This window comes from Carcharhinus amblyrhynchos, unplaced genomic scaffold (assembly GCF_965287045.1).
Source record: "Carcharhinus amblyrhynchos unplaced genomic scaffold, sCarAmb.v2.hapA scaffold_43, whole genome shotgun sequence".
Lineage (NCBI taxonomy): Eukaryota > Metazoa > Chordata > Chondrichthyes > Carcharhiniformes > Carcharhinidae > Carcharhinus > Carcharhinus amblyrhynchos.
The window spans coordinates 3,628,578-3,652,314 of record NW_027649784.1 but is presented as its reverse complement, the minus strand read 5'-3'; the positions used below and the strand labels follow the sequence as shown (position 1 = coordinate 3,652,314).

The 23,737-nt window shown below is 49.6% G+C and overlaps 1 protein-coding gene across 7 annotated transcripts in view; it reads right to left on the bottom strand.

The window, feature by feature from the left end:
• Positions 1 to 23,737, bottom strand: part of LOC145337139 (disks large homolog 4) — a 263,027-nt gene that overhangs the window by 81,295 nt on the left and 157,995 nt on the right. For 5 of the 7 annotated variants that reach the window (XM_080181918.1, XM_080181917.1, XM_080181923.1 and 2 more), the window contains 2 exons: positions 13,413 to 13,577; positions 1,927 to 1,956 (listed from right to left, as the gene is read on the bottom strand). In XM_080181918.1, the coding sequence (XP_080038044.1) occupies positions 1,927 to 1,956; positions 13,413 to 13,577 (195 nt within the window). The remainder of the gene's footprint in view (positions 1 to 1,926; positions 1,957 to 13,412; positions 13,578 to 23,737) is intronic. The other 2 variants (XM_080181919.1, XM_080181921.1) reach the window with 1 other exon arrangement.

The window sequence follows — 23,737 nt, the reverse complement described above, 5'->3', positions numbered from 1 at the left end:
CCGCCCCCTCCTCGTCTGTTCTCTCTGTCGCCTCCTTCCCCTCCTCTCTCGCCCCCTCCTCTCTCTCTCTCTCCTTCTCTCTCATCTCTCGCCCCTCCTCTCTCTCTCTCTCGCCCCCTCTCTCTCTCTCTCTCGCCCCCTCCTCTCTCTCTTCTCGCCCTCCTCTCTCTTCTCGCCCCCTCCTCTCTCTCTCTCTCGCCCTCCTCTCTCTCTCTCTCGCCCCTCCTCCTCTCTCTCTCGCTCTCTCCCCCTCTCTCTCTCTCTCGCCCCCCTTCCTCGCCCCCCTCCTCTCTCTCTCTCTCGCCCCCTCCTCTCTCTCTCTCTCTCTCGCCCCCTCCTCTCTCTCTGGCCCCCCCCCTCCCTCTCTCTCTCTCTCTGCCTCCCCTCCCTCTCTCTCTGTCCCCCCCTCCCCCCTCTCTCTCTCTCCACCCCCTGCCTCTCTCTCTCTCTGTCTCTGGGATTGAAGAACGCTGTGATGATTTGGGAGATGTTGTGTTCAGAGGGGCTGTGAAAGACATTGACTGTAGCTCAGTGCTCGGGGGAACATGCAGTTTAAAGCCCGTTGCCAAAGGAACTCATCAGCACAAATGGATTCCCCGGGAATAAGGGCACGTCATTGGCTCGGTCGCAAGGCGCAAATCTCCAATTTCAGACCAATCAGATCATTGCCCAGAATTAATCCACACTGAGCTAGGATTGGCCGATGTTACAGGTCAAAGGTCATCGGTGGCCAATTCTGCCCCAATATCACACAACATGGTGTAGCTGTCACTGTCCATACCATTGGCTGAAAGGACCACACCCTGTTCCAGTGTGACTGGCTCGAGAGAGGCTGAATGGGCCTCCACCTGTTTCTATGTAACAGGCTTGAGAAAGACAGGCTGAATGGCATCCTCCTGTTCCTGTGTAACAGACTCAAAAAGGGGCTGAATGGCATCTCCCTGTTCCTGTGCAACAGGCTAGAGAGTGGCTGAATGGGCCTCCACCTGTTGTTGTATATCATGCTGGAGAGGGGCTGAATGGCCCTTTTCTGTTCCTGTAGAACAGGCTCGAGAGGGGCTGAATGGCCCTCTGCTCCTGTTCCAGTGTCCCACTCAGTCGCTCCTCTCGAGCCTGTTTCACAGAAACAGAACAAGGCCCATTTAGTCCCTCTCTCCTGTTACACAGGAACAGGAGGTCATTCAGCCCTTTAAAACTGTTCATTCATTTAATTAGGCTGATGTGAACATTAACAGCTTCTGCTCATGCTCATTCCATAACCTTTAATAGGGGGCTTGACAGGGTCAATGCAGAGAGGGCATTATCCCCTGTGGAGGAACTGAGAACTCGGGGATGCAGTTTAAAAATAAGGGATCTCCTCACTGGAGGTGGAGATGAGGAGATGCATGTCTCAGAGGGTCATGAGTCTATGGAATTGTACCTCGCATTAAGTTGATCTTTCTCCACATCCTAGCCACGAATGCAACATTACATTCTGCACTCTCTCCTTTCCTTCTCTATGAACGGTATGCTTTGACTGTGTAGTGCGCAATAAACAATATTTTTCACTGTATCCCAGTACATGCAACAATAATAAATCAAATCAAATCAAATCTCTTTCCAGATTCAACAGCAACTTTTTCAAGGATGTGCGGGGCGGGGAGAGATCCAGATTCCCTCTGTATGAGCCTCCCTGAACAGCCTTGGATCCAATCTGAAGGCTCTTCCCTCCTCTCGCTCCCTCCCATGTTGAAAACTGCCCCCTCCGCGCCTCAACCTCAACCAGAGGAAATAGTTTCTCCCTCTCGACCCTGGCGAAACCTTCAATCATCTTGAACCCCTCGAGGATCTCCACCCCGAACCTCCCTGCACGCGACAGGGTGGGGAACGCAAGCCCGACACCGCAATTGGATACTCTTCGCAATCAGTCACTGGTGTTGGACTTACCGGAAGGCAGAGTTCCACTGGATCCGTATGCTGCAGGAAAGGTATGATAGCCAGTGAGTGAGTGCAGGTCAGGTCATAAACAGTTTCAACCGCGTGCAACACTAATCAGAGAGGCGGCTGACAGCGGACAGTTACACGGGAGGCAGCCAGAACCTCAGACAAAACCAACCGTATAAAAGTATTAGAATTCGCAGGTCATTGCTGCAGCTGTACAGAACTTTAGTTGGACCTCATTGTGTACAATTCTGGTCACCACACCACCAGAAGGGGTGTGGAGGGTTCAGAAGACGATGTTGCCTGGTCTGGAGGGCATTGACTATGAGGAGAGGTTGGAGAAACTTGGTTTCTTCTCACTGGGATGATGAAGGTTGAGGGGGCGACCTGATAGAGGTTTACAAGATTATGAGGGGGCACGGACAGAGTGGATGGTCAGATGCTCTTTCCTCGGGTTGAAAGGTCAAGTACTAGGGGACACAGGTTTAAGGTGCGTGGGGAAAAGTTTAGAGGAGATGTGCGAGGCAAGTTTTTTTTACACAGAGGGTGGTGTCTGGAACACGCTGCCTGGGGAGGTGGTGGGAGCAGGTACGATTGCAGCATTTAAGGGCCAACTAGAACTCAGAGGGTCGGGCGTTAAACGTAAACGAAGGAAACGGGAGACAGTTGCGCAGAACAAGGAGTCTAGATGCACAAGGAAGAAGAGGAAGCGGAATAAAGGCGAACATTGCCCTCTGGGCTGAACGCTGCCCACTTCCCACATCTTGCAGGATCAGCATTCTCTGACTCTGCGCTCCAGCCCAGGACAGTAGCTGAGGAGAGCGAAGCACACGACGACTCGAGGCTGTTAAGTTATTTAAATACATGAATAGGATGGGAATGGAAGGATATGGACTCTAAATGCATAGGGTTTTAGTTTAGGCAGGCATCGTGATCGGCACAGGCTTGGAGGGCCGAAGGGCCTGTTCCCACTCTGTACTGTTCTTTGTCCACTGCCTTGCAAATGTGACCATCTCGCTCAAGGACCGGGTGAGCCCAGGAGGCTGCAAGATCCCAGAACAACTCTCTCTCTCTCTAGAGATGAGCCTCTGCCACCTGGGGTTGGGCACAAGAGGGCACCAGGCCCAGAACTGAAAATGATGATGCCTGCTGCAGTCCACCATCAACCGGCACCAGTTCCTGGGGTGGTCCTGGGAAGAGGATGGGGAGGGGAGCAGGGGAGGGTTGGGGGGGTGGGATTATACGGAAATGATCGAGACAACAAGAATGAGAGGCGCTTCTATTGACACAGACAAAATTCTGACAGGGTAGATGCTACAGACACACGGAATTAGGAGCAGCAGTCGACCAATGAGCCTGCTGCGCCATTCACCATGATCATGGTTGATCCTGGGCTACGCCTCGACTTTCCCATATCCCTTAACTCCCCGTGTGATCAGAAATCTGTCCGTCCCACAGCCTGAGACATATCCAGCTTCCTCAGCTCTCTGGGAGGAGGCAGGGGGAGCGGAGATAGAGAATTCCAAAGGTTCACAACACTTTGAGTGAAGTAACCTCTCATCTCAGTCCTAAATCATTGCAGTGAATGACCTCACGTTCCTCAGCAATAGATCTCCATCTGTCATCATGTTAGATTACCACCTCCTCCCCGACCAACAGAAACAATCCCTCAGCACCCACCAAATCAAACCTCCTTCAGAATCCTGCAGCGTCCAATGATGGCTACGCGACAGGCACAGTGGGTTAGCGCTGCTGCCTCACAGCGTCAGGGACCCAGGTTCGATTCCCAGATTGGGTCACTGTCTGTGAGGAGTCTGCACGTTCTCCCCGTCTCCCCGTGTCTGCGTGCATTTCCTCCAGTTTCCTCCCACACTCCAAAGATGTACAGATTAGGGGGATTGGTCGTGCTAAATTGTCCCTTAGTGTCCAGAGATGTGTAGATTAGGGTGGATTGGCCATGCTAAATTGCCCCTCAGTGTCCAAAGTTGTGCAGGTTAGGGGGGATTGGTCATGATAAATTGCCCCCCTTAGTGTCCAAAGATCTGTACGTTAGGGAGATTGGCCATGCTAAATTGCCCGTTAGTGTCAGAGGGAATAACTAGGGTAAATGCATGGGGATGTGGGATAGGGTCTGGGTGGGATTGGGGGGGGTCAGTGCAGACTCGATGGGCTGAATGGCTTTCTTCTGTAGAATTCTATGATTCAACGAGATGGCCCCTCACTCTTCTAAACTCCAGGGAATGTCGAGTTAACTTACTCAGCCTCCAATCAGAGGACAAACCACCCCCTGCCACACCAGCTATCACAGGGACCATCCAGTGAACCTTGACTGTACCACTCCTCCAATGCAAGAATTGCCTTTATTCAATATGGATAGCGATGCAGTATTCCAGAGGTGGTCTCACTGACACTCTGCATAACTCCAACAAGATCTCCTCTGGACCCCTCGAGATAAAGGCCAAATTTCCACCTGCCTTTTTAACTGCGTGCTGCGCCTTCAAACTGACTTTCTGCATCCTGTGCACAAACACACCCAAACCTCTCTGAATAGCAATACTTGCAAGTTTCTCACCGTTCTGCTCTTTTCAGTCCTATCACCAAAAAGTGAATAACCTCACACCTCATTGGATCACGCTCCATCTACCTGCCATCTTGTTGCCCACTCACATTACCTGACTATGCCTCTAAGCAAACTCTCCATGTCCTCCCCACAGTTCACTTCTCTTGTTTCATCGGCAAACATAGAGACATAAGTCTCTGTCCCTTGATTTATCGGTGTCACAAGTAAGGCTTACTTTAACACTGCAATGAAGTTTTACTCTGAAAATCCCCCTAGTCATGACATGCTGGCGCCAGTTCGGGTTACACTGAGGGAGAATTTAGCATGGCCCAATGCACTCTAACCCCCACATCTTTCGGGCTGTGGGAGGAAACCAGAGCACCCGGAGGAAACCCACTCAGATACGAGGAGAATGTGCAGGCTCCACACGTGACCCCAGCCGGGAATCGAACCCAGGTCCCTGGTGCTGTGAGGCAGCAGCGCTAACCCACTGTGTCACCATGCCACTGGGATTGAACCCAGGTCCCTGGCGCTGTGAGGCAGCAGCGCTAACCCACTGTGTCACCATGCCGCTGGGATTGAACCCGGGTCCCTGGCGCTGAGAGGCAGCAGCGCTAACCCACTGTGTCACCGTGCCGCTGGGATTGAATCCAGGTCCCTGGTGCTGTGAGGCAGCAGCGCTAACACGCTGTCACCGTGCCACTGGGATTGAACCCGGGTCCCTGGCACTGTGAGGCAGCAGTGCCGCCACGCTGATATGAATTGTAAATAGCTGAGGTCCCAACACTGATCCTCACAGCAGATCACTATTCATTACCAGCCAACTTCAAAATGCCTCATATATGCCACTCGCTGCTCTCTATCTGTGGGCAGCATGGTGGCACAGTGGGTTAGCACTGCTGCCTCTCAGCGCCAGGGACCCGGGTTCAATCCCAGTGGCATGGTGACACAGTGGGTTAGCACTGCTGCCTCACAGTGCCAGGGACCTGGGTTCAATCCCAGTGGCATGGTGACACAGTGGGTTAGCACTGCTGCCTCACAGTGCCAGGGACCTGGGTTCAATCCCAGTGGCATGGTGACACATTGGGTTAGCACTGCTGCCTCACAGCGCCAGGGACCAGGGTTCAATCCCAGCAGCACAGTGACACAGTGGGTTAGCACTGCTGCCTCACAGCGCCAGGGACCCAGGTTCAATTCCTGGCTTGAGGCACTATCTGTACACAGTCTGCACGTTCTCCCCATGTCTGCACGGGTTTCCTCCAGGTGCTCTGGTTTCCTCCCACAGTCTGAAAGACATGCTGGTTAGGTGCATTGGGCCGTGCTAAATTTCCCTCAGTGTAACCCGAACAGGCACCGGAGTGTGGCAACTAGGGGACTTTCACACTAACTTCATTGCAGTGTTACTTGTGACACTGGTAAATAAACTTAAAGTTAACCAATCGTCTAACCATGCTAATATCCTCTCCCCATCATTAGCCCTTACCTTGCCTTTTGACCCTTTTGTGTGGCACCTTCTCCAATGCCTTTTGAAAATCGAAGTATACTACATCTACCAATTTCCCTTTATCTACCCTAATAGTCACATCCTCAAAAAACTCCAATAAATTTGTCAAACAGGATTTCCCTTTCGAATAAACCACATCAACTTGTTCTAATCAATAGGCTAGAATCACTTGTTCCTTAACAGTAGATCACCAACATTTTCCCAACAGCTAACTTTTTAGAATTCTTTTGTGTGATGTTGACATGGCTGGCTGGGCCAGCATTTATTGCCCATCCCTAATTGCCCCTCAAGGGGCATTTAAGAGTCGGCCAGACCGGGTAAAGATGGCAGATTCTCTTCCCTAAAGAAGATTCAGATGGGCTTTTATGACAATGGTTTCATGGTCATCGTTAGACTGTCAATTTCAGATTTTTGTTGAATTGAAATTTCACCATCTGCCTTGGTGGGATTCAAATCCGGTCCCCAGAGTCCGCTGGGTCACTGGATTCCCAGTTCAGTGAAACACCACCACGTCACTGCCCACCCTACGCCACTGGACTATAGGTCATGGTTTTCTCTCTCCTTCCTTTCTTGAAAAGCAGAGTAACATCTGCCAACTTCCAATCCAGTTGGGTGTTCCCAACTAAGAATAATTTTAGAAAATCATAACTCGTGCATCCATCAGAACATTGGAATTAGGAACAGAAGTTGGCAAATTCAGCCCTTCGAGCCTGCTCTGCCATTCAATCAAATCCTGGCTGATCTCTCCCTGGTCTCAAATCCACCTTCCCACCTGTTCCCCATATCCCTCTAACCTGTTTCCTATCAAAAATATATCCATCTCCTCGAACCCATTCAATGATTCTGACTCCACCGCGCTCTGGGGCAGCAAGTTCCACAAATTCACCACCCTCTGTGAGAGGTAGTTCCTCCTCCTCTCGTTCTAAACCTATCGCCTGTCAACCCATACCTATGACCTCATGTTCGAGACTGCCCCACAAGGGGAAACATTTGGTCTACGCTGACTCTATCGATCCCTTTTAGTGTTATATACACCTAGATCAGATCCCACCCAATCCTTCTAAACTCCAGCGAGTACAAGCTCCAAACTGTTTAATCTCTCCTCATGCGTCAACCCTTTCATCCCTGGAATCAATCTCTGCAGCTATCTGTTTTCAAACCCCAGGTTACATAAGTCAAGGGAAATTGTTGGATTTTAGGGCTGAAAGATTCTCCAATGCTTTATCTCTGCTGATATCAATTACTCTAATTTCCTCACTCTTTTATTGAGTCTAAGCTCACGTACCAACCGACTCAAGAACAGCTTCTTCCTTGCCGCTGTTAGACTTTTGTATGGACCTATCATGTATTAAGGTAATCTTTCTTTACACACTAGCTATGATAGGTTTGGGGGAGTGATCTTACAGATGTCTATAAAATAATGAGGGGCATAGATCAACTAGAGAGTCAACATCTTTTCTCAAAGTAAGAAGTCTCACAACAACAGGTTAAAGTCTAACAGGTTTATTTGGTGGCACGAGCTTTCAGAGCGAGTGACTCACCAGAGGGAGGAATTGCACTCCAAAAGCTTGTGCTACCTGTTAGACTTTAACCTGGTGTTGTGAGACTTCCTACTCTGCGCACCCCAGTCCAATGCCGGTATCTCCACCTCATCTTTCCCCAAAAGGTAGGGGAGTCTAAAACTAGAGGGCATAGGTTTAAGGTGAGAGGGGAGAGATTCAGAAGTTTCCAGAGGGGCAAATTTTTCACACATAGAGGAGGGTGCTGACTATCTAGAATGAGCTGCCAGAAGTAGTAATAGAGGCAGGTACAATTTTGTCCTTTAAAAAGCATTTAGACAGTTAAATGAGTAAGATGGGTATAGAGGGATATGAGCAAAACGCAGGCAATTGGGACCAGCTTAGTGGTAAAAACAAGGCGACATGAACAAATTGGGCCGAAGGGCCTGTTGCCATGCTGTGAACCTCTATAGCTCTATAACTGTAACACTATCTTCTGCACTCTCTCCTTTCCTTCTCTATGAATGTATGTTTTGTCAATACAGCACGCAATAAATAATACTTTTCACTGTACACCAATACATGTGACAATAATAAATCAAATAAAATCTATGCTATTAGCTATATCTGCTCTGAAATTTGCACTTCTTACTGCGAAGACAGAGAAAAATTATTCCTTCAATGCCTCTGCCACTTCCTCATTCGCCACTGTAACTTCTCCTGTCTTTAATTTTAAGGGACCAACATTTACTTGAGCTACTCCCTTCCTTTCAATGTACTCATGAAAGCTCTGACTATCTGTTTTTACATTTCTGGCGAGTTCACTCTCATTCAATTTTTCTTCCTTGTCCATCAACATTTTTGTGGATCGTTGCTTGTTTCCAGACTCCCTAGACTCAGTGGGGAGGTGATAGCTTAGTGGTATTATTGCTAGACTATTAATTCAGAAACTCAACTAATGTTTCTGGGGGACCCAGGGTTCGAATCCCGCAGATGGTGGAATTTGAATTCAATAAAAATATATCTGGAATTAAGAATCTACTGACGACCCATTGTCGGAAAAGCCCATCTGGTTCCCTTTAGGGAAGGAAATCCGCTGCCCTTACCCGATCGGGCCTACATGCGACTCCAGAGCCACAGCAACGTGGTTGACTCTCAACTGCCCTCCAAGGGCAACTAGGGATGGGCAATAAATGCTGGCCCAGCCAGTGATGCCCATGGCCCAGGAATGAATTTAAAAAAGATTAGCTTATAAGCCTCTTCTTCCACTCTAACACCATTCTTAACTTCCCGAGTAAGCCACGGATGCATCCTTCCTGCTGTTCTTCGATGGAATGTAATTTTGTGGAACATTTTGAATGCTTCCTTTTGTTTAGTTACACCCGTACCAATTAGTCTCTTTACCGAAAGCTGAGAGATGGATTTCCCCTGGGTGGAAGGTCTACAAAACATGGTCACAGTCACAAAGGAAGGGGTCAACCATCTAGGAATGAGGGTTTTCTTCATTGAAAACGGTTGGAATCTTTTCCCCAGAAAGCTGCAGGTACTCGGATGTTGAGCAACTTGGACAACTGTGGAGATATCTTTAAACTCAACATGAATGGAGTGGGCAGAAATGAGGCAGAAGTCCGACCCTGGTCTTGCAGAATGGTGCAGCATGCTCGATGGGTCAAATGGCCTATTCCTGCTCTGAATGAGGGTATGTGGCACATTACACGGTGAGATACTACAGCATACACAGGACCAGCAAGGAGAATGCACACAGGGAAAGGGGGAGTGTGGGAACTCATTCCAACATCATTATTCAAAAGGACACACTCAACGTGCATCACACAACGGTCATTTATTCGGTATTTAGACGAACAGAAGTTAATGGAAAAATGACAACCCACAAGGAGGACATCAGGCTTTCCCGCAGAAGGTGCAGTACATGTGAAGGTCAGAGCATCAGTCGCAGAGAGTAATGTACTTTCCAATCTACGTAATTCCAAGGGATTCCAAGGTCAGGCACAGCACGGGGTTACAGAGTAAAGCTCCGTCTACCCTGTCCCCATCAAACACTTCCAGGACACGTATAGCACGGGGTTAGATACAGGGTAAAGCTCCCTCTACTCTGTCCCCCATCAAACACTCCCAGGACAGGCACAGCACGGGGTTAGATACAGAGTAAAGCTCCCTCCATACTGTCCCCATCAAACACTCCTACAACAAGCACAGCACGGGGTTAGATACAGGGTAAAGCTCCCTCTGCACTGTCCCCTATCAAACACTCCCAGGGCAAGTACAGCGCGGGGTTAGATACAGAGTAAAGCTCCCTCTACACTGTCCCCCATCAAACACTCCCAGGACAGGTACAGCACGGGGTTAGATACAGAGTAAAGCTCCGTCTACACTGTTCCCATCAAACACTCCCAGGACAGGTACAGCATGGGGTTAGATACAGAGTAAAGCTCCCTCTACACTATCCCCATCAAACACTCCCAGGACAGGTACAGCACGAGGTCAGATACAGAGTAAAGCTCCCTCCACACTGTCCCCTATCAAATATTCCCAGGATAGGTACAGCATGGGGTTAGATACAGAGTAAAGCTCCCTCTCCACTGTCCCCTATCAAACACTCCTAGGACAGGTACAGCGTGGGGTTAGATACAGAGTAAAGCTCCCTCCACACTGTCCCCTATCAAATATTCCCAGGACAGGTACAGCACGGGGTTAGATACAGAGTAAAGTTCCCTCTACACCGTCCCCCATCAAACACTCCCAGGACAGGCACAGCACGGGGTTAGATACAGAGTAAAGCTCCCTCTCCACTGTCCCCTATCAAACACTCCTAGGGCAGGTACAGCGTGGGGTTAGATACAGAGTAAAGCTCCCTCTACACTGTCACCCCATCAAACACTCCCAGGACAGGTACAGCAGTGAACGTATCTCAATGTGAGGCTTTCCCTGACAGAAGGGTTAAAGCAGAATGGATACACAGAGTGTGTATGGTAGGAATGATTTTGTATTCCTGCAATGCATTTAAATTCCACAGCGTGGAGTCGGAGCTCCATGTTGAGACAGAACAGCCTCCCGATTGCTGAGGAATTAGCCCAGCCAGCACCCTCTCACCTGCCTAACCAATCGCTCACACAGGCACTGTGGTTCATAGAACCCTATGTACAGAAGGAGGCCATTCAGCCCATTCGGTCTGTATGGCTACAATCCCAGTAAGAAGTCTGACAACACCAGGTTTAAGTCCGACCGATTTATTTGACAGTAAACTCACAAGCTTTTGAGGTTAACCTCTTCGTCAGGTGAATGGAGAGTTCTGGCCTCAGACAGAGCATATAAAGCACAGACAGTTTACAGATTACTGATTAGGTACTGTCAGACTTCTTACTGTGTTTATCCCAGTCCAACGCCGGCATCTCCACATCACGGCTACGATCCCACCCAGACCCCATCTTCATCACCCCATGCAGTTACCCTGCTCGACCTCCTGACACTAAGGGGCAATTTAACATGGCCAATCCACCTAACCTGCACATCTGCGGACTGTGGGAGGAATTCGGAGCACCTGGAGGAAACCCACGCAGACACGGGGAGAACGTGCAGTCTCCACACACAGTGACCCAAGCCAGGAATTGAACCCGGGTCCCTGATGCTGTGAGGCAGCAGTGCTAACCTCTGTACCACCAGTGTTAAAGGCCTTCTGGACACACTGACTCCACTCACAAGCCCATTAACCCGAATGATCTACACTGCAGCACCCAATTGCTGTGGCAACACGCTGGCTTTACTCTGCCAGCTCCGTGTGGGGTCCACATCACCAACCCCACAATCCAACACTTAGGTCAGGCTTCTACTCAGAGGTCAGGCCTATGGTGAATATGTAGCAGTGAGATTGGGATGCATGGGATGGAGTGAGAGGTGAGGCCAAGGTTCAGGCTGAGGGCAAGGCTTGGGGGTGAGATTGGATTCTGCATGAGGTCAGGATTCAGGGTGATGTTGGGGTTCAGAGTTGAGGCCAGGGAGGGTTGAGATCAGGGTTATGCTAATGTCAGGTTTGCGGTTGGGTCATTGTTACAGTGGCTTTGGGTTTTATGGTTGAGGTTGGGGTTCAGGATGAGGTCAGGGGTTAGGGTTGAGGTCACTGGTAGGCTGAGGTCAGTGTTACAATGAGGTTGAGGTTAGGATTGAAGTCAGGGAGAATGGGTTGGGGTTAGAGGTCAGGGTTGGGGGTGAGAGGTCAGGGTGAATGGGTTGGGGTTAGAGGTCAGGGTTGGGTGAGATCTGGGTGAATGGGGTGGGCTGAGAGGTCAGATTTGGGGTTAGAGGTCAGGGTGAATGGGTTGATGTTAGAGGTCAGGGTTCAGAGTGAGAGGTCAGAGTGAATGGGTTGGGGTTAGAGGTCAGGGTTGGAGGTGAGGAGTCATGGTGAATGGGTTGGGGTTAGAGGTCAGGGTTGGGGGTGAGAGGTCAGGGTTTAGGATGAATGCATCAAAAGCCACGGGTGCTAAAATCAGCAGAAAAGTGGGAATCTCCAACGTAAAGGAGGGAACGCAATCACTGACTGGAGATATGGAAAGGGGTCAGGTTTGTATGTCTGGGGTGGGGTGGGGTGGGGTGAGGGGTGGTAAATATCTCAGGGGGTGTCGATCAAACCCTCAGCATCTGCACCGCACAAGACCAAATCCATCAAACAATGATATGTGCTGTTCACTTATTGTACATCACAAACAGGAAGAGCCACACACAGACACACACCACAGCGACAAGTAACCATCAAGAATTCAAACTAGTTGGAAAACAGCACCAAAAGAATGAGCAGCTTGCGACGTTCTGCTCCCTCTGGCTCAGTAACTAATGCGAAGGGTGAACTACTGGAGAACCGGAAGACCTATCTCTGGGTTTTCAGATACTCAGTACAGGCAGAGCTCTGGCCAGCAGGAAGGTGCGAGTGTTTTGGCGGCTGTTGAACTGAGGGGAGCGGCTCACAGCTCACACTTCATTGCAGGCCCTGGGCGTTGCCAAGATTCCTCGTTCGTTGCCCAGTCGGTGCCAGTGTGTGGAAACGGGGCCAAGGCGAACCCACAGGAGGAATCTCAATGCGCCTGGAATCTATCCCGGCTCACACCGATGTGGAGATATTGGCGTTTACCCTGGCTCACAACAGTTCAATTTTATAAATGAGCCTCAGGCATGGAATAGAATCCTTACAGTGCAGAAAGGGGCCATTCGGCCCATCGAGTCTCCAACAGAGCATCTTACCTGAATCCTTTCCCTACAACCCTACTATTAATCCCACTAATTACCCTAACCTGCACATCTCTGGACACAAAGGGACAATTTAACATGGCCAATCCACCGAACCTGCACATCTTTGGACACAAAGAGGCAATTTAGCATGGCCAATCCACCTAACCTGCACATCTTTGGACACTAAGGGGCAATTTAGCACGGCCAATCCACCTAACCTACACATCTTTGGACACAAAGAGGCAATTTAGTGTGGCCAATCCACCTAACCTGCACATCCTTGGAGTATGGGAGACACAGGGAGTATTCAGACACAGGGAGTATTCAGACACAGGGAGAACGTGCAACTGCAAACAGACAGCGACCCGAGCTGGGAACTGAATCTGGGTCCTTGGCGCTGTGAGGCTACAGTGCTAATCACTGTGCATGCTAGGTAGAGCTTTAAAGGAGGTGGAGGTGGTGGGTGGAGGGGGAAGCGGGAAGGGAGAGATTGGGGAGAAGAGTATGAGAAGGCACTGAGAGTTTGCAGAGAGACGCACTACTGCAGTTGTAGAAAGGGCTCCTAGGTTCCAGAACGAGAAAGCATTGCCTTGTAGGGAGGTTGCAGAGCGCCAGGAAGGAGGGGTTAGGGCGGGGAACAGAGGATAAAACTTCAATCAATACATTTCACACTGAGAGCGGGTAGTACCTTCATTGGCGAGATATGTGAGTGCGAGACGTAACCGTGAACATTCTCGATTTGAGACAGATTCTTCTCTGAAACGTGGACAAGCTCCGGCCCCTTCATCTGATTGGGTAGGTGCGCTGGACTGTGCTCCAAGGGCGGAGTATCTTCATCTTGGTACCGATATTTCTGCGCACAAAGACCGAATAAGATTAAAATCCAGTCAGCCAAATTCTCATCAAAACAAAAATACCATTCAAAATCAACCACCTTCACTGTAACTTACCCCAGTATTACACAGAGACCCGTCTCCACCAGTACTGTACCCCAGTGTTATACAGTGACCTGTCCCCACCAGTACTGTACCCCAGTGTTATACAGCGACAGACCCGTCCCCACCAGTACTGTACCCCAGTGCTACAGAGCAACCGACCCGACCTGACCAGTACTGTACCCCAGTGCAACAGAGCAACCGACCCGTCCCCACCAGTACTGTACCCCAGTGTTACACAGCAACAGACCCATCCCCACCAGTACTATACCCCAGTGTTACACAGCAACAGACCCGTCCCCACCAGTACTGTACCCCAGTGTTACACAGCGACAGACCCGTCCCCACCAGTACTGTAACCCAGTGTTATACAGTGACAGACCCATCCCCACCTACTGTACCCCAGTGTTACACAGCGACAGTCCCGTCCCCACCAGTACTGTACCCCACTGTTACACAGCGACAGTCCCGTCCCCACCAGTACTGTACCCCAGTGTTATACAGTGACAGACCCGTCCCCACCAGTACTGTACCCCAGTGTTAAGAACATAAGAAACAGGAGCAGGAGTAGGCCAACTAGCCCTTCGAGCCTGCCCCGCCATTCAATAAGATCATGGCTGATCTGTCGTGGCTCAGTTCCACATTCCCGCCCTCTCCCCATAACCCTTAATCCCCTCTCTTATCAAAAACCCATCAACCCGCATCTTAAAAATATTTAGCGAGGTAGCCTCCACCACTTCAACGGGCAGAGAATTCCAGAGATTCACCACCCTTTGAGTGAAGAAGTTCCTCCTCAACTCCGTTCTAAACCGCCCCCCCTTTATCTTGAGGCTGTGCCCCCTAGTCCTACTATCCTTTCTGAGCGGGAAGAGTCTCTCCACCTCTATCCTATCCATCCCATTCATCATCTTATACATCTCAATGAGATCTCCCGTCATTCTTCTAAACTCTCACGAGTACAAGCCTAATTTATTCAGCCTCTCCTCATAGCTCAACCCCCTCAACTCCGGAATCAGCCTAGTAAACCTCCTCTGCACTCCCTCCAAGGCCAAAATATCCTTGCGTAAGTACGGTGCCCAAAGCTGCACACAGTACTCCAGCTGCGGCCTCACCAATGCCCTATACAGCCGCAGCAAGACCTCCCTACTTTTATATTCAATCCCCCTCGCAATGAAGGCCAGCATCCCATTCGCCTTCCTGACCACCTGCTGCACCTGCAAGCTGGGTTTTTGCGACTCATGCACAAGGACCCCGAGGTCAGTTAAACAATGACAAACCCGTCCCCATGAGTACCGTACCCCAGTGTTATACAGCAACAGACCCGTCCCCACCAGTACTGTACCCCAGTGTTTAACAGCCACAGACCCAACCTGACCAGTACTGTACCCCAGTGTTATACAGTGACAAACCCATCCCCACCAGTACTGTACCCCAGTGTTATACAGCGACAGACCCGTCCTCACCAGTACTGTAACCCAGTGTTATACAGTGACAGACCCGTCCCCACCTACTGTACCCCAGTGTTATACAGCGACAGACCCGTCCCCACCAATACTGTACCCCACTGTTACACAGCGACAGTCCCGTCCCCACCAGTACTGTACCCCTGTGTTATACAGTGACAGACCCGTCCCCACGAGTACTGTATCCCAGTGTTATACAGCAACAGACCCGTCCCCACCAGTACTGTACCCCAGTGTTTAACAGCCACAGGCCCGACCTGACCAGTACTGTACCCCACTGTTATACAGTGACAGACACGTCCCCAACCAGTACTGTACCCCACTGTTACACAGTGGCAGACACGTCCCCACCAGTACTGTACCCTAGTGTTACACAGTGACAGACCCGTCCCCACCAGTACTGTACCACAGTGTTACAGAGACCCATCCCCACCAGTACTGTACCCCAGTGTTACAGAGACCCATCCCCACCAGCACTGTACCCCAGTGTTATACAGTGACAGACCCATCCCCACCAGTACTGTACCCCAGTGTCATACAGTTACAGACCCGTCCCCACCAGTACTGTACCCCAGTGTTATATAGTGACGGACCCGTCCCCACCAGTACTGTACCCCAGTGTTATACAGTGACGGACCCGTCCCTACCAATACTCTACCCCAGTGTTATACAGCAACAGACCCATCCTCACCAGAAATGTATCCCAGTGTTATACAGTGACAGACCCATCCCCACCAGTACTGTACCCCAGTATTATACAGTGACAGACACGTCCCCACCAGTACTGTACCCCAGTGTTATACAGCGGCAGACCCGTCCCCACCAGTACTGTACCCCAGTGTTATACAGTGACAGACACGTCCCCACCAGTACTGTACCCCAGTGTTATACAGTGACAGACTCGTCCCCACCAGAAGTGTACCCCAGTATTACACAGAGACCCGTCCCCACCAGTACTGTACCCCAGTGTTATGCAGTGACAAACCCGTCCCTACCAGTACTGTACCCCAGTGTTACACAGTGACAGACCCGTCCCCACCAGTACTATACCCCAATGTTATACAGTGACAGACTTGTCCCCAACAGTACTATACAGTGTGATACAGCGACAGATCCGTCCCCACCAGGACTGTACCAGAGTGTTATACAGTGACAGACCCGTTCCCACCAGTACTGTATCCCAGTGTTATACAGCGACAGACCCGTCCCCACCAGTACTGTACCCTAGTGTTATACAGTGACAGACACGTCCCCACCAGTACTGTACCCCAGTGTTATACAGTGACGGACCCGTCCCCACCAGTACTATACCCCAATGTTATACAGTGACAGACCATCCCCACCAGTACTGTACCCCAGTGTTATACAGTGACGGACCCGTCCCCACCAGTACTATACCCCAATGTTATACAGCGACAGACCATCCCCACCAATACTGTACCCCAGTGTTATACACCAACAGACCCAACCCTACCAGTACCAATCTGTGGACTGATTTATTATTGTCACATGTACAGTGAAAAGTATTGTTTCTTGCATGTTTTACAGACAAAGATACCATTCATAGAGAAGGAAAGGAGAGAGTACAGAATGCAGTGTTACAGTCACAGCTAGGGTGCAGAGAAAGATCAACTTAGTGCAAGGTAGGTCCATTCAAAACTCTGATGGCAGCAGGGTAGAAGTTGTTCTTCAATCGGTTGGTATCTGACCTCAGACTTGTGTATCTTTTTCCCAATGGAAGAGAGAACGTCTGGAGTGTGTGGGGTCCTTGATTATGCCGGCTGCTTTGCTGAGGCAGCGGAAAGAGTAGACAGAGTCAATGGATGGGAGGCTGGTTTGTGTGGTGGATTGGGCAACATTCACGATCCTTTGTAGTTTTTTGCGGTCTTGGGCAGAGCAGGAGCCATACCAACCTGTGATACAACCAGAAATAATGCTTTCTATGGTGCATCTGTAAAAGTTGGTGAGAGTCACAGCTGACATGAAAAATTTCCTCAGTCTTCTGAGCAAGTAGAGGTGTTGGTGGGGCTTTCTTAACTGTAGTGTCGGCATGGGGAGACCAGGACAGGTTGTTGGTGATCTGGACACCTAAAAACTTGAAGCACTCAACCCTTTCTACTTCGTCCCCATTGACATAGACAGGGGCATGTTCTCCTTTACACTTCCTGAAGTCGATGACAATCTCCTTTGCTTTGTTGACACTGAGGGAGAGATTACTGTTGCCGCACCAGTTCACCAGATTGAAGGTGAAGAGGTCTCATGAGTCCACTGAGTGGTCCAGAATAGGAGGAGGTGCTAGGGTACTGAACAGCAGGTTGCCAGAGATGGAGAATCACTCGGCAAGGAATTATAAGGGAGGAAGTGAATGAACATTAACGGAAAAGGGAGGTTTGCTTTGTGCAGAGCTGAAGATTGGAGGACAGATATTCAATCCTGTCCAAACAGAGAGGGACACTCACTGCAAGCTCAGTGACATTGCAATCTGTCACAGGAAACAAGCGAACGCTGGCTTGCTTCCCTGTACGAGGCAGCAGAGAGCTAAGCAAAATATCATTCCCCATGACGGATGCAATTCTCTTCCGTTCGGGTAAACTCTTGTGAGGGAAGCTCATTTGCCTTCAAGTCAGGCAATCCAAACATACTTCAGACTAATACAACCATGTCGGTGCTGAGGCAGCGCCGCACTGTCAGAGGGTCAGTGCTGAGGCAGCGCCGCACTGTCAGAGGGTCAGTGCTGAGGCAGCGCCGCACTGTCAGAGGGTCAGTGCTGAGGCAGCGCCGCACTGTCAGAGGGTCAGTGCTGAGGGAGCGCCGCACTGTCAGAGGGTCAGTGCTGAGGGAGCGCCGCACTGTCAGAGGGTCAGTGCTGAGGGAGCGCCGCACTGTCAGAGGGTCAGTGCTGAGGAAAACATACAATCAGAGCTGGCAGACTCAGTTGAGAAGATAAATCCAGGTTACAGCTTCCCACAGCGACAATAGAATATCTCACAGTCACTACTGGTAGAACAGAGGTACTGTTGTCCCTGGGGTACTGGATGGTAATTATACCTTCTCAAACAGATACACTGATCATTATTGCATTCTGGCTGGCCAGAGCATGCTGTGCACATTTCAGCCAGTCCCTTTCCTACGTTACAAAGGTGATTGCAACTTGGAAATGAGTTGGGTAAAGTACCCTGAAAACCAATCTGTATCTAACCCCATGCTGTACCTGTCCTGGGATGAGGGACAGTGTAGAGGGAGCTTTACTCTGTATCTAACTCCATGCTGTGCCTGTCCTGGGAGTGTTTGATGGGGACAGTGTGGTGGAAATTTTATTTGGCTTCGCTAAAACCTGCCCACCCACCGAAATGGTAGTAAATAAATTGCTGATGTATGGGAATGTCGCACGGTCCGTGAATCCAGTTGAGGTCTCCAGGCTCACGGTTTTTATTTTTAGGTACTGTGGGCTCAGAGATGAATCAACATTTAAACTGCGGAAGTGCTAACTATTTGTAATGTCAAGCAACGCGGCACCTAGCAACGGCCTCCCACGTCCCCGGTGAACTGGTGCTCTGATGGATCTTGGGTCTCTCCAGTTCTCCGTGATGTGCGGAGGAGAGAGGGGGAGTGGGAGGAGGAGGAGGGAAGCCAATTGACTGACTCAATTTGCTCACGGAGAGTTTGCAGTCGTGACGCCAGCGGAGCGAGCAGGGCTCGCTGCTCCTTTACAGGGAGCAAGTGGCCTGCAGGGATCCGGGAACGCGTGGGGAGCAGGGATCCGGGAACGGAGCAATCGCAGCTGCAGTGTTGCTCAGAAAACTAAGGAAATTTGGCATGTCCATATCAACGGGGACGGAGTGGAAATGATCGAGAGTTTCAAGCTTCTACATGTCCAGATCTCCAACAACCTGTCCTGGTTCCCCTACACCAACACTATAGTTAAGAAAGCCCAACAACACCCCTACTTTCTCAGAAGACTAAGGAAATTTGGCATGTCAGCTACAACTCTCATCAACTTTTACAGATGCACCATAGAAAGCATTCTTTCTGATTGTATCACAGCTTGGTATGGGCTCCTGCTCTGCCCAAGACCGCAAGGAACTACAAAAGATTGTGAATGTAGCCCAATCCATCACGCAAACCAGCCTCCCATTCATTGTCTCTGTCTACACTTCCCGCTGCCTCGTGGAAAAGCAGCCAGGATAATCAAGAACCCCATGCATCCCAGACATTCTCTCTTCCACCTTCTTCCATCGGGAAAAAGATACAAAAGTCTGAGGTCACGTACCAACCGACTCAGGAACAGCTTCTTCCCTGCTGCTGTCAGACTTTTGAATGGACCTACCTTGCATTAAGTTGATCTTTCTCTGCACCCTAGCTATGACTGTAACACTACATTCTGTGCTCTCTCCTTTCCTTCTCTGTGAACAGTATGCTCTGTCTGTATAGCGCGCAAGGAACAATACTTTTCACTGTAACCCAGTACATGTGACAATAATAAATCAAATCAAATCAAAATCAACTCAGTCCCACACTGTCAGGGACAGGAAGCTTCACGTTACTCTAACACCACCTCAGGATGTCCCGATGGATTACTTTGCAAATTGCCATCATTAACACAGAATATACAGCAGCCATTTTGAGCACAGTAAGATCCCACACAAAATAATGTGGTCATGAGTCAGATCCTCCCAAGGATTTTTGGTTGCCGGTCAATATTGGCCCCACAAAGCGTACGAGATAGTTATTACCACCCAGAGGAGTACAGATAGGAAACAGCTCCATGTCTCTTCAGAAAGAACCACCATCCTAACTGCGACGCTCCCTCGGCACTGACCCTTTGACAGTGTGGCCACCTAATCTAAATGTCTTTTGGACTATGGGAGGAAACCAGAGCACCCGGAGGAAACCCACACAGACACAGGGAGAATGTGCGAACTCTGCACAGTCTGTGACCCGAGCCAGGAATCGAAGGGAGTGTGAGGGGATGAGGCAGCCTGCACAAAACCATGATTCGCCTTGGTTTGGAGTGAATCAGTTAGCATTAAGTTGGAGGAGAGCTTTGCCTTTAATTATCCAGCTTGGGGAGCTGTGACCAGCAGTCGGCACAGCCAGAAAGAGGCGGGGAGTGTTAATTCACCGGGTCAGTGCCTCACACTTGGTGCTCACAGAGCACCAAGCTACTAAAACATGAACCAAAATATCGGACCTCACATGCCATGCATTAATCACTTGGTACACAGGAGGACCTGAGGTACAAACTCACTCCCTGCTGGCTCCTAAAAAAAGGTAGCAGATGCCAGGCGGACATTCCGGCACAAGGTGCCAGTGGGACTATTCAGGCAATAGAAATGGAAAGCCACATAAGAACATAAGAAATAGGAGCAGGAGTAGGCCATCTAGCCCTTCGAGCCTGCCCCGCCATTCAATAAAATCATGGCTGATCTGAAGTGGATCAGTTCCACTTTCCCGCCTGCTCCCCATTACCCTTAATTTCCTTATCGATCAGAAATCTATCTACCCATTATTTAAACATATTCGACGAAGTAGCCTCCACTGCTTCAACGGGCAGAGAATTCCAGAGATTCACTACCCTCAGAGAAGAAGTTCCTCCTCAACTCTGTTCGAAACTGCTCCCCCCACCCTTATTTTGAGACTGTGCCCTCTAGTTCTGGATTCCTTTCTAAGTGGAAAGAACCTCTCTACCTCTACCCTATCTAGACCCTTCATTATCTTAACGTCACTATAAGATCCCCCCTCAGTCTTCTGAACTCCGAGTACAGGTACAATCAACGCAATCTCTCCTCTTAAGCTAACCCCTTCATCTCTGGTATCAGCCTGGTGAATCTTCTATATACTCCCTCCAAGGCAAATAAGGGGACCAAAATTGCACACAGTAATCCAGTTGCGGCCTCACCAGTACCTTGTACAGTTGCAGCAAGACCTCCCTGCTTTTATATTCTATCCCCCTCGCGATAAAGGCCAACACTCCATTCCCTTTCTTGATCACCTGCTGCACCTGCAGACTGGGTTTTTGCCATTCGTGCACAAGGACCCTCAGGTCCCTCTGCACAGTAGCATCTGCAGCTTTTCACCATTTAAATAATATTCCATCCAACTATTATTCCTTCCAAAGTGGATAACCTCACATTTGCCAATGTTATATTCCATCTGCCAGGTCCTCACCCACTCACTCAGCCTATCCAGATCTCTCTGCAGACTTTCCACACCCTCCACGCAATTCACTTTTCCACTCATCTTCATGTCATCAGCAAACTTTGTTACCGTACACTCAGCCCCCTCCTCCAGATCGTCAAGTTGCTGATGATACAGATATGGTGAATCACAGCATATAAACTGAGCCAGCCATTCATAGAAACCCGACACTGCACAAGAGTCCATTCAGCTCATCGAATCTGACTGACTCCCTGACAGAGTCACTTACCCAGGCCCTCTCCTCCACCCTATCCCCATAACCTTACACATTTACCTTGGCTAATCCCCTTAACCTGAATGTCTTTGGACACTAAGGGACAATTTAGTACAGCCAATCCACCTAACCTGCACATCTTTGGACATTAAGGGGCAATTTAGCATGGCCAATCCCACCTAACCTGCACCTCTTAGGAGTGTGGGAGGAAACTGGAGCACCTGGAGGAAACCCACGCAGACACGGGGCAGAACGTGCAGACTCCACATATATGTGGCTGGATGAGTGCAGCTCCAACAACACTCAAGAAGCTCGACATTATCCAGGATAAAGCAGCCCTGCTTGATTGGCACCCCATCCACAAACACTCACTCCCTCCACCACCAATGTACAATGGGAGGAAACTGTAACGCCAGGAGGAAACCCACATTGACAAGGGGAGACAGTACAAACTCCACACGGATGTGCCTTGTGTACAATCTACAAGATGCACTGCAGCAACTCCCTTGACGGCTTCGTGACACAGTGGTTAGCACTGCTGCCTCACAGCGCCAGGGACCCAGGTTCGATTCCTGGCTCAGGTCACTGTGTGGAGTCTGCACATTCTCCCTGTGTCTGTGTGGGTTTCCTCCAGGTGCTCCGGTTTCCTCCCACACTGCAAAGACGTGCATGCTAGGTGGATCGGCCGTGCTAAATTCTCCCTCAGTGTTACTCAAAAAAACGCCGGAGTGTGGGTGACTTGGGGATTTTCACAGTAACGTCATTACATTGTTAATGTAAGCCTTACTTGTGACACTAATGAAAATTTTAAAAAGCTTCCTTCAGCACCTTCCAAACCCACAACCGCTACCATCTAGAAGGACATGGGCAGCAGATACCTGGGAACACCACCACTTGGAGGTTCCCCTCCGAGTCACCCACCCTCCTGACTTCAAAATACATCGGCCGTTCCTTCACTGTCGCGGGGTCAAAATTCTGGAATTCCCTAACAGCATTGTGGGTGTACAACATGGGAAAGCAGCAGTTCACCACCACCTTCCCGAGGGGCAATTAGAGATGGGCAATAAAAATGGGTGATAAATACTGATCTTGTAAAAACTCTCTCATCCATTCACAAGTTCATAATAGGTTCATAAGTTCGTAAGATATAGAAGCAGAATGAGGCCATTTGGCCCATCGAGTCCACTCTGCCATTCGATCATGGCTGATATGCTCCTCATCCCCATTCCCCTGACTTCTCCCCATAACCCTTCAAGCCCCTCATTCCCAATTAAAAATCTGTCCAACTCCTCCTTAAATTCACTCACTGTCCCGTCACCCACCACTCTTTGGGGCAGCGAATTCCACAGATTCACAACGCTTTGGGAGAAGTAGTTTCTCCTCCAACTCGGTTTTAAATTTGCTGTCCCTTCTCCTCAGACTGTGACCTCTCGTCCTAGAATGCCCCACAAGAGGAAGAATCCGCTCCATTTGATCTCCCCTCATTCTTCTCAATTCCAGACAGCATTGACCTAAACTGTTCAATCTCTCTTCACACGACAAACCCCTCATCTCTGGAATCAACCTAGTGAACCTCCTCGAACTGCCTCCACCTTTCCTCAAATAACGGGACCCAAACAGTGAACCATACTCCGGGGGTGGTCTCACCAATGCCTTGTATGGTTGCAACAACACTTCCTTACTTTAATATTCTATTCCTTTAGCTATAAATGCTAACAAGTTAAAACAGAGGGTTTTAAAATGCTTTTGTAGAAGCCAATCCTGATGAGTTGCAGGGTAAAGACATCTGTAGATTTTCTGAAGAATATCGCTGACAAGAAACTCACCTTGGTCGCTTCAAGGTTCAATGTCACATTTAAGCCACACTCAGTATGAGCAGCTGGGACAGATTCTCTCTGTCAGAAACTGAATACAGGAGTTGGGACATTTTGTTGAAGTTGTACAAGACATTGGTAAGGCCACACTTGGAATACTGTGTACAATTCTGGTCACCCTATTACAGAAAGGATATTATTAAACTAGAAAGAGTGCAGAAAAGATTTACTAGGATGCTATCAGGACTTGATGGCTTGAGTTATAAGGAGAGGCTGAATAGACTGAGACTTTTTTTCTCTGGAGCGTAGAAGTCTGAGGAGTGATCTTATAGGGGTCTATAAAATAATGAGGGGCACAGATCAGCTAGATAGTCAATATCTTTTCCCAA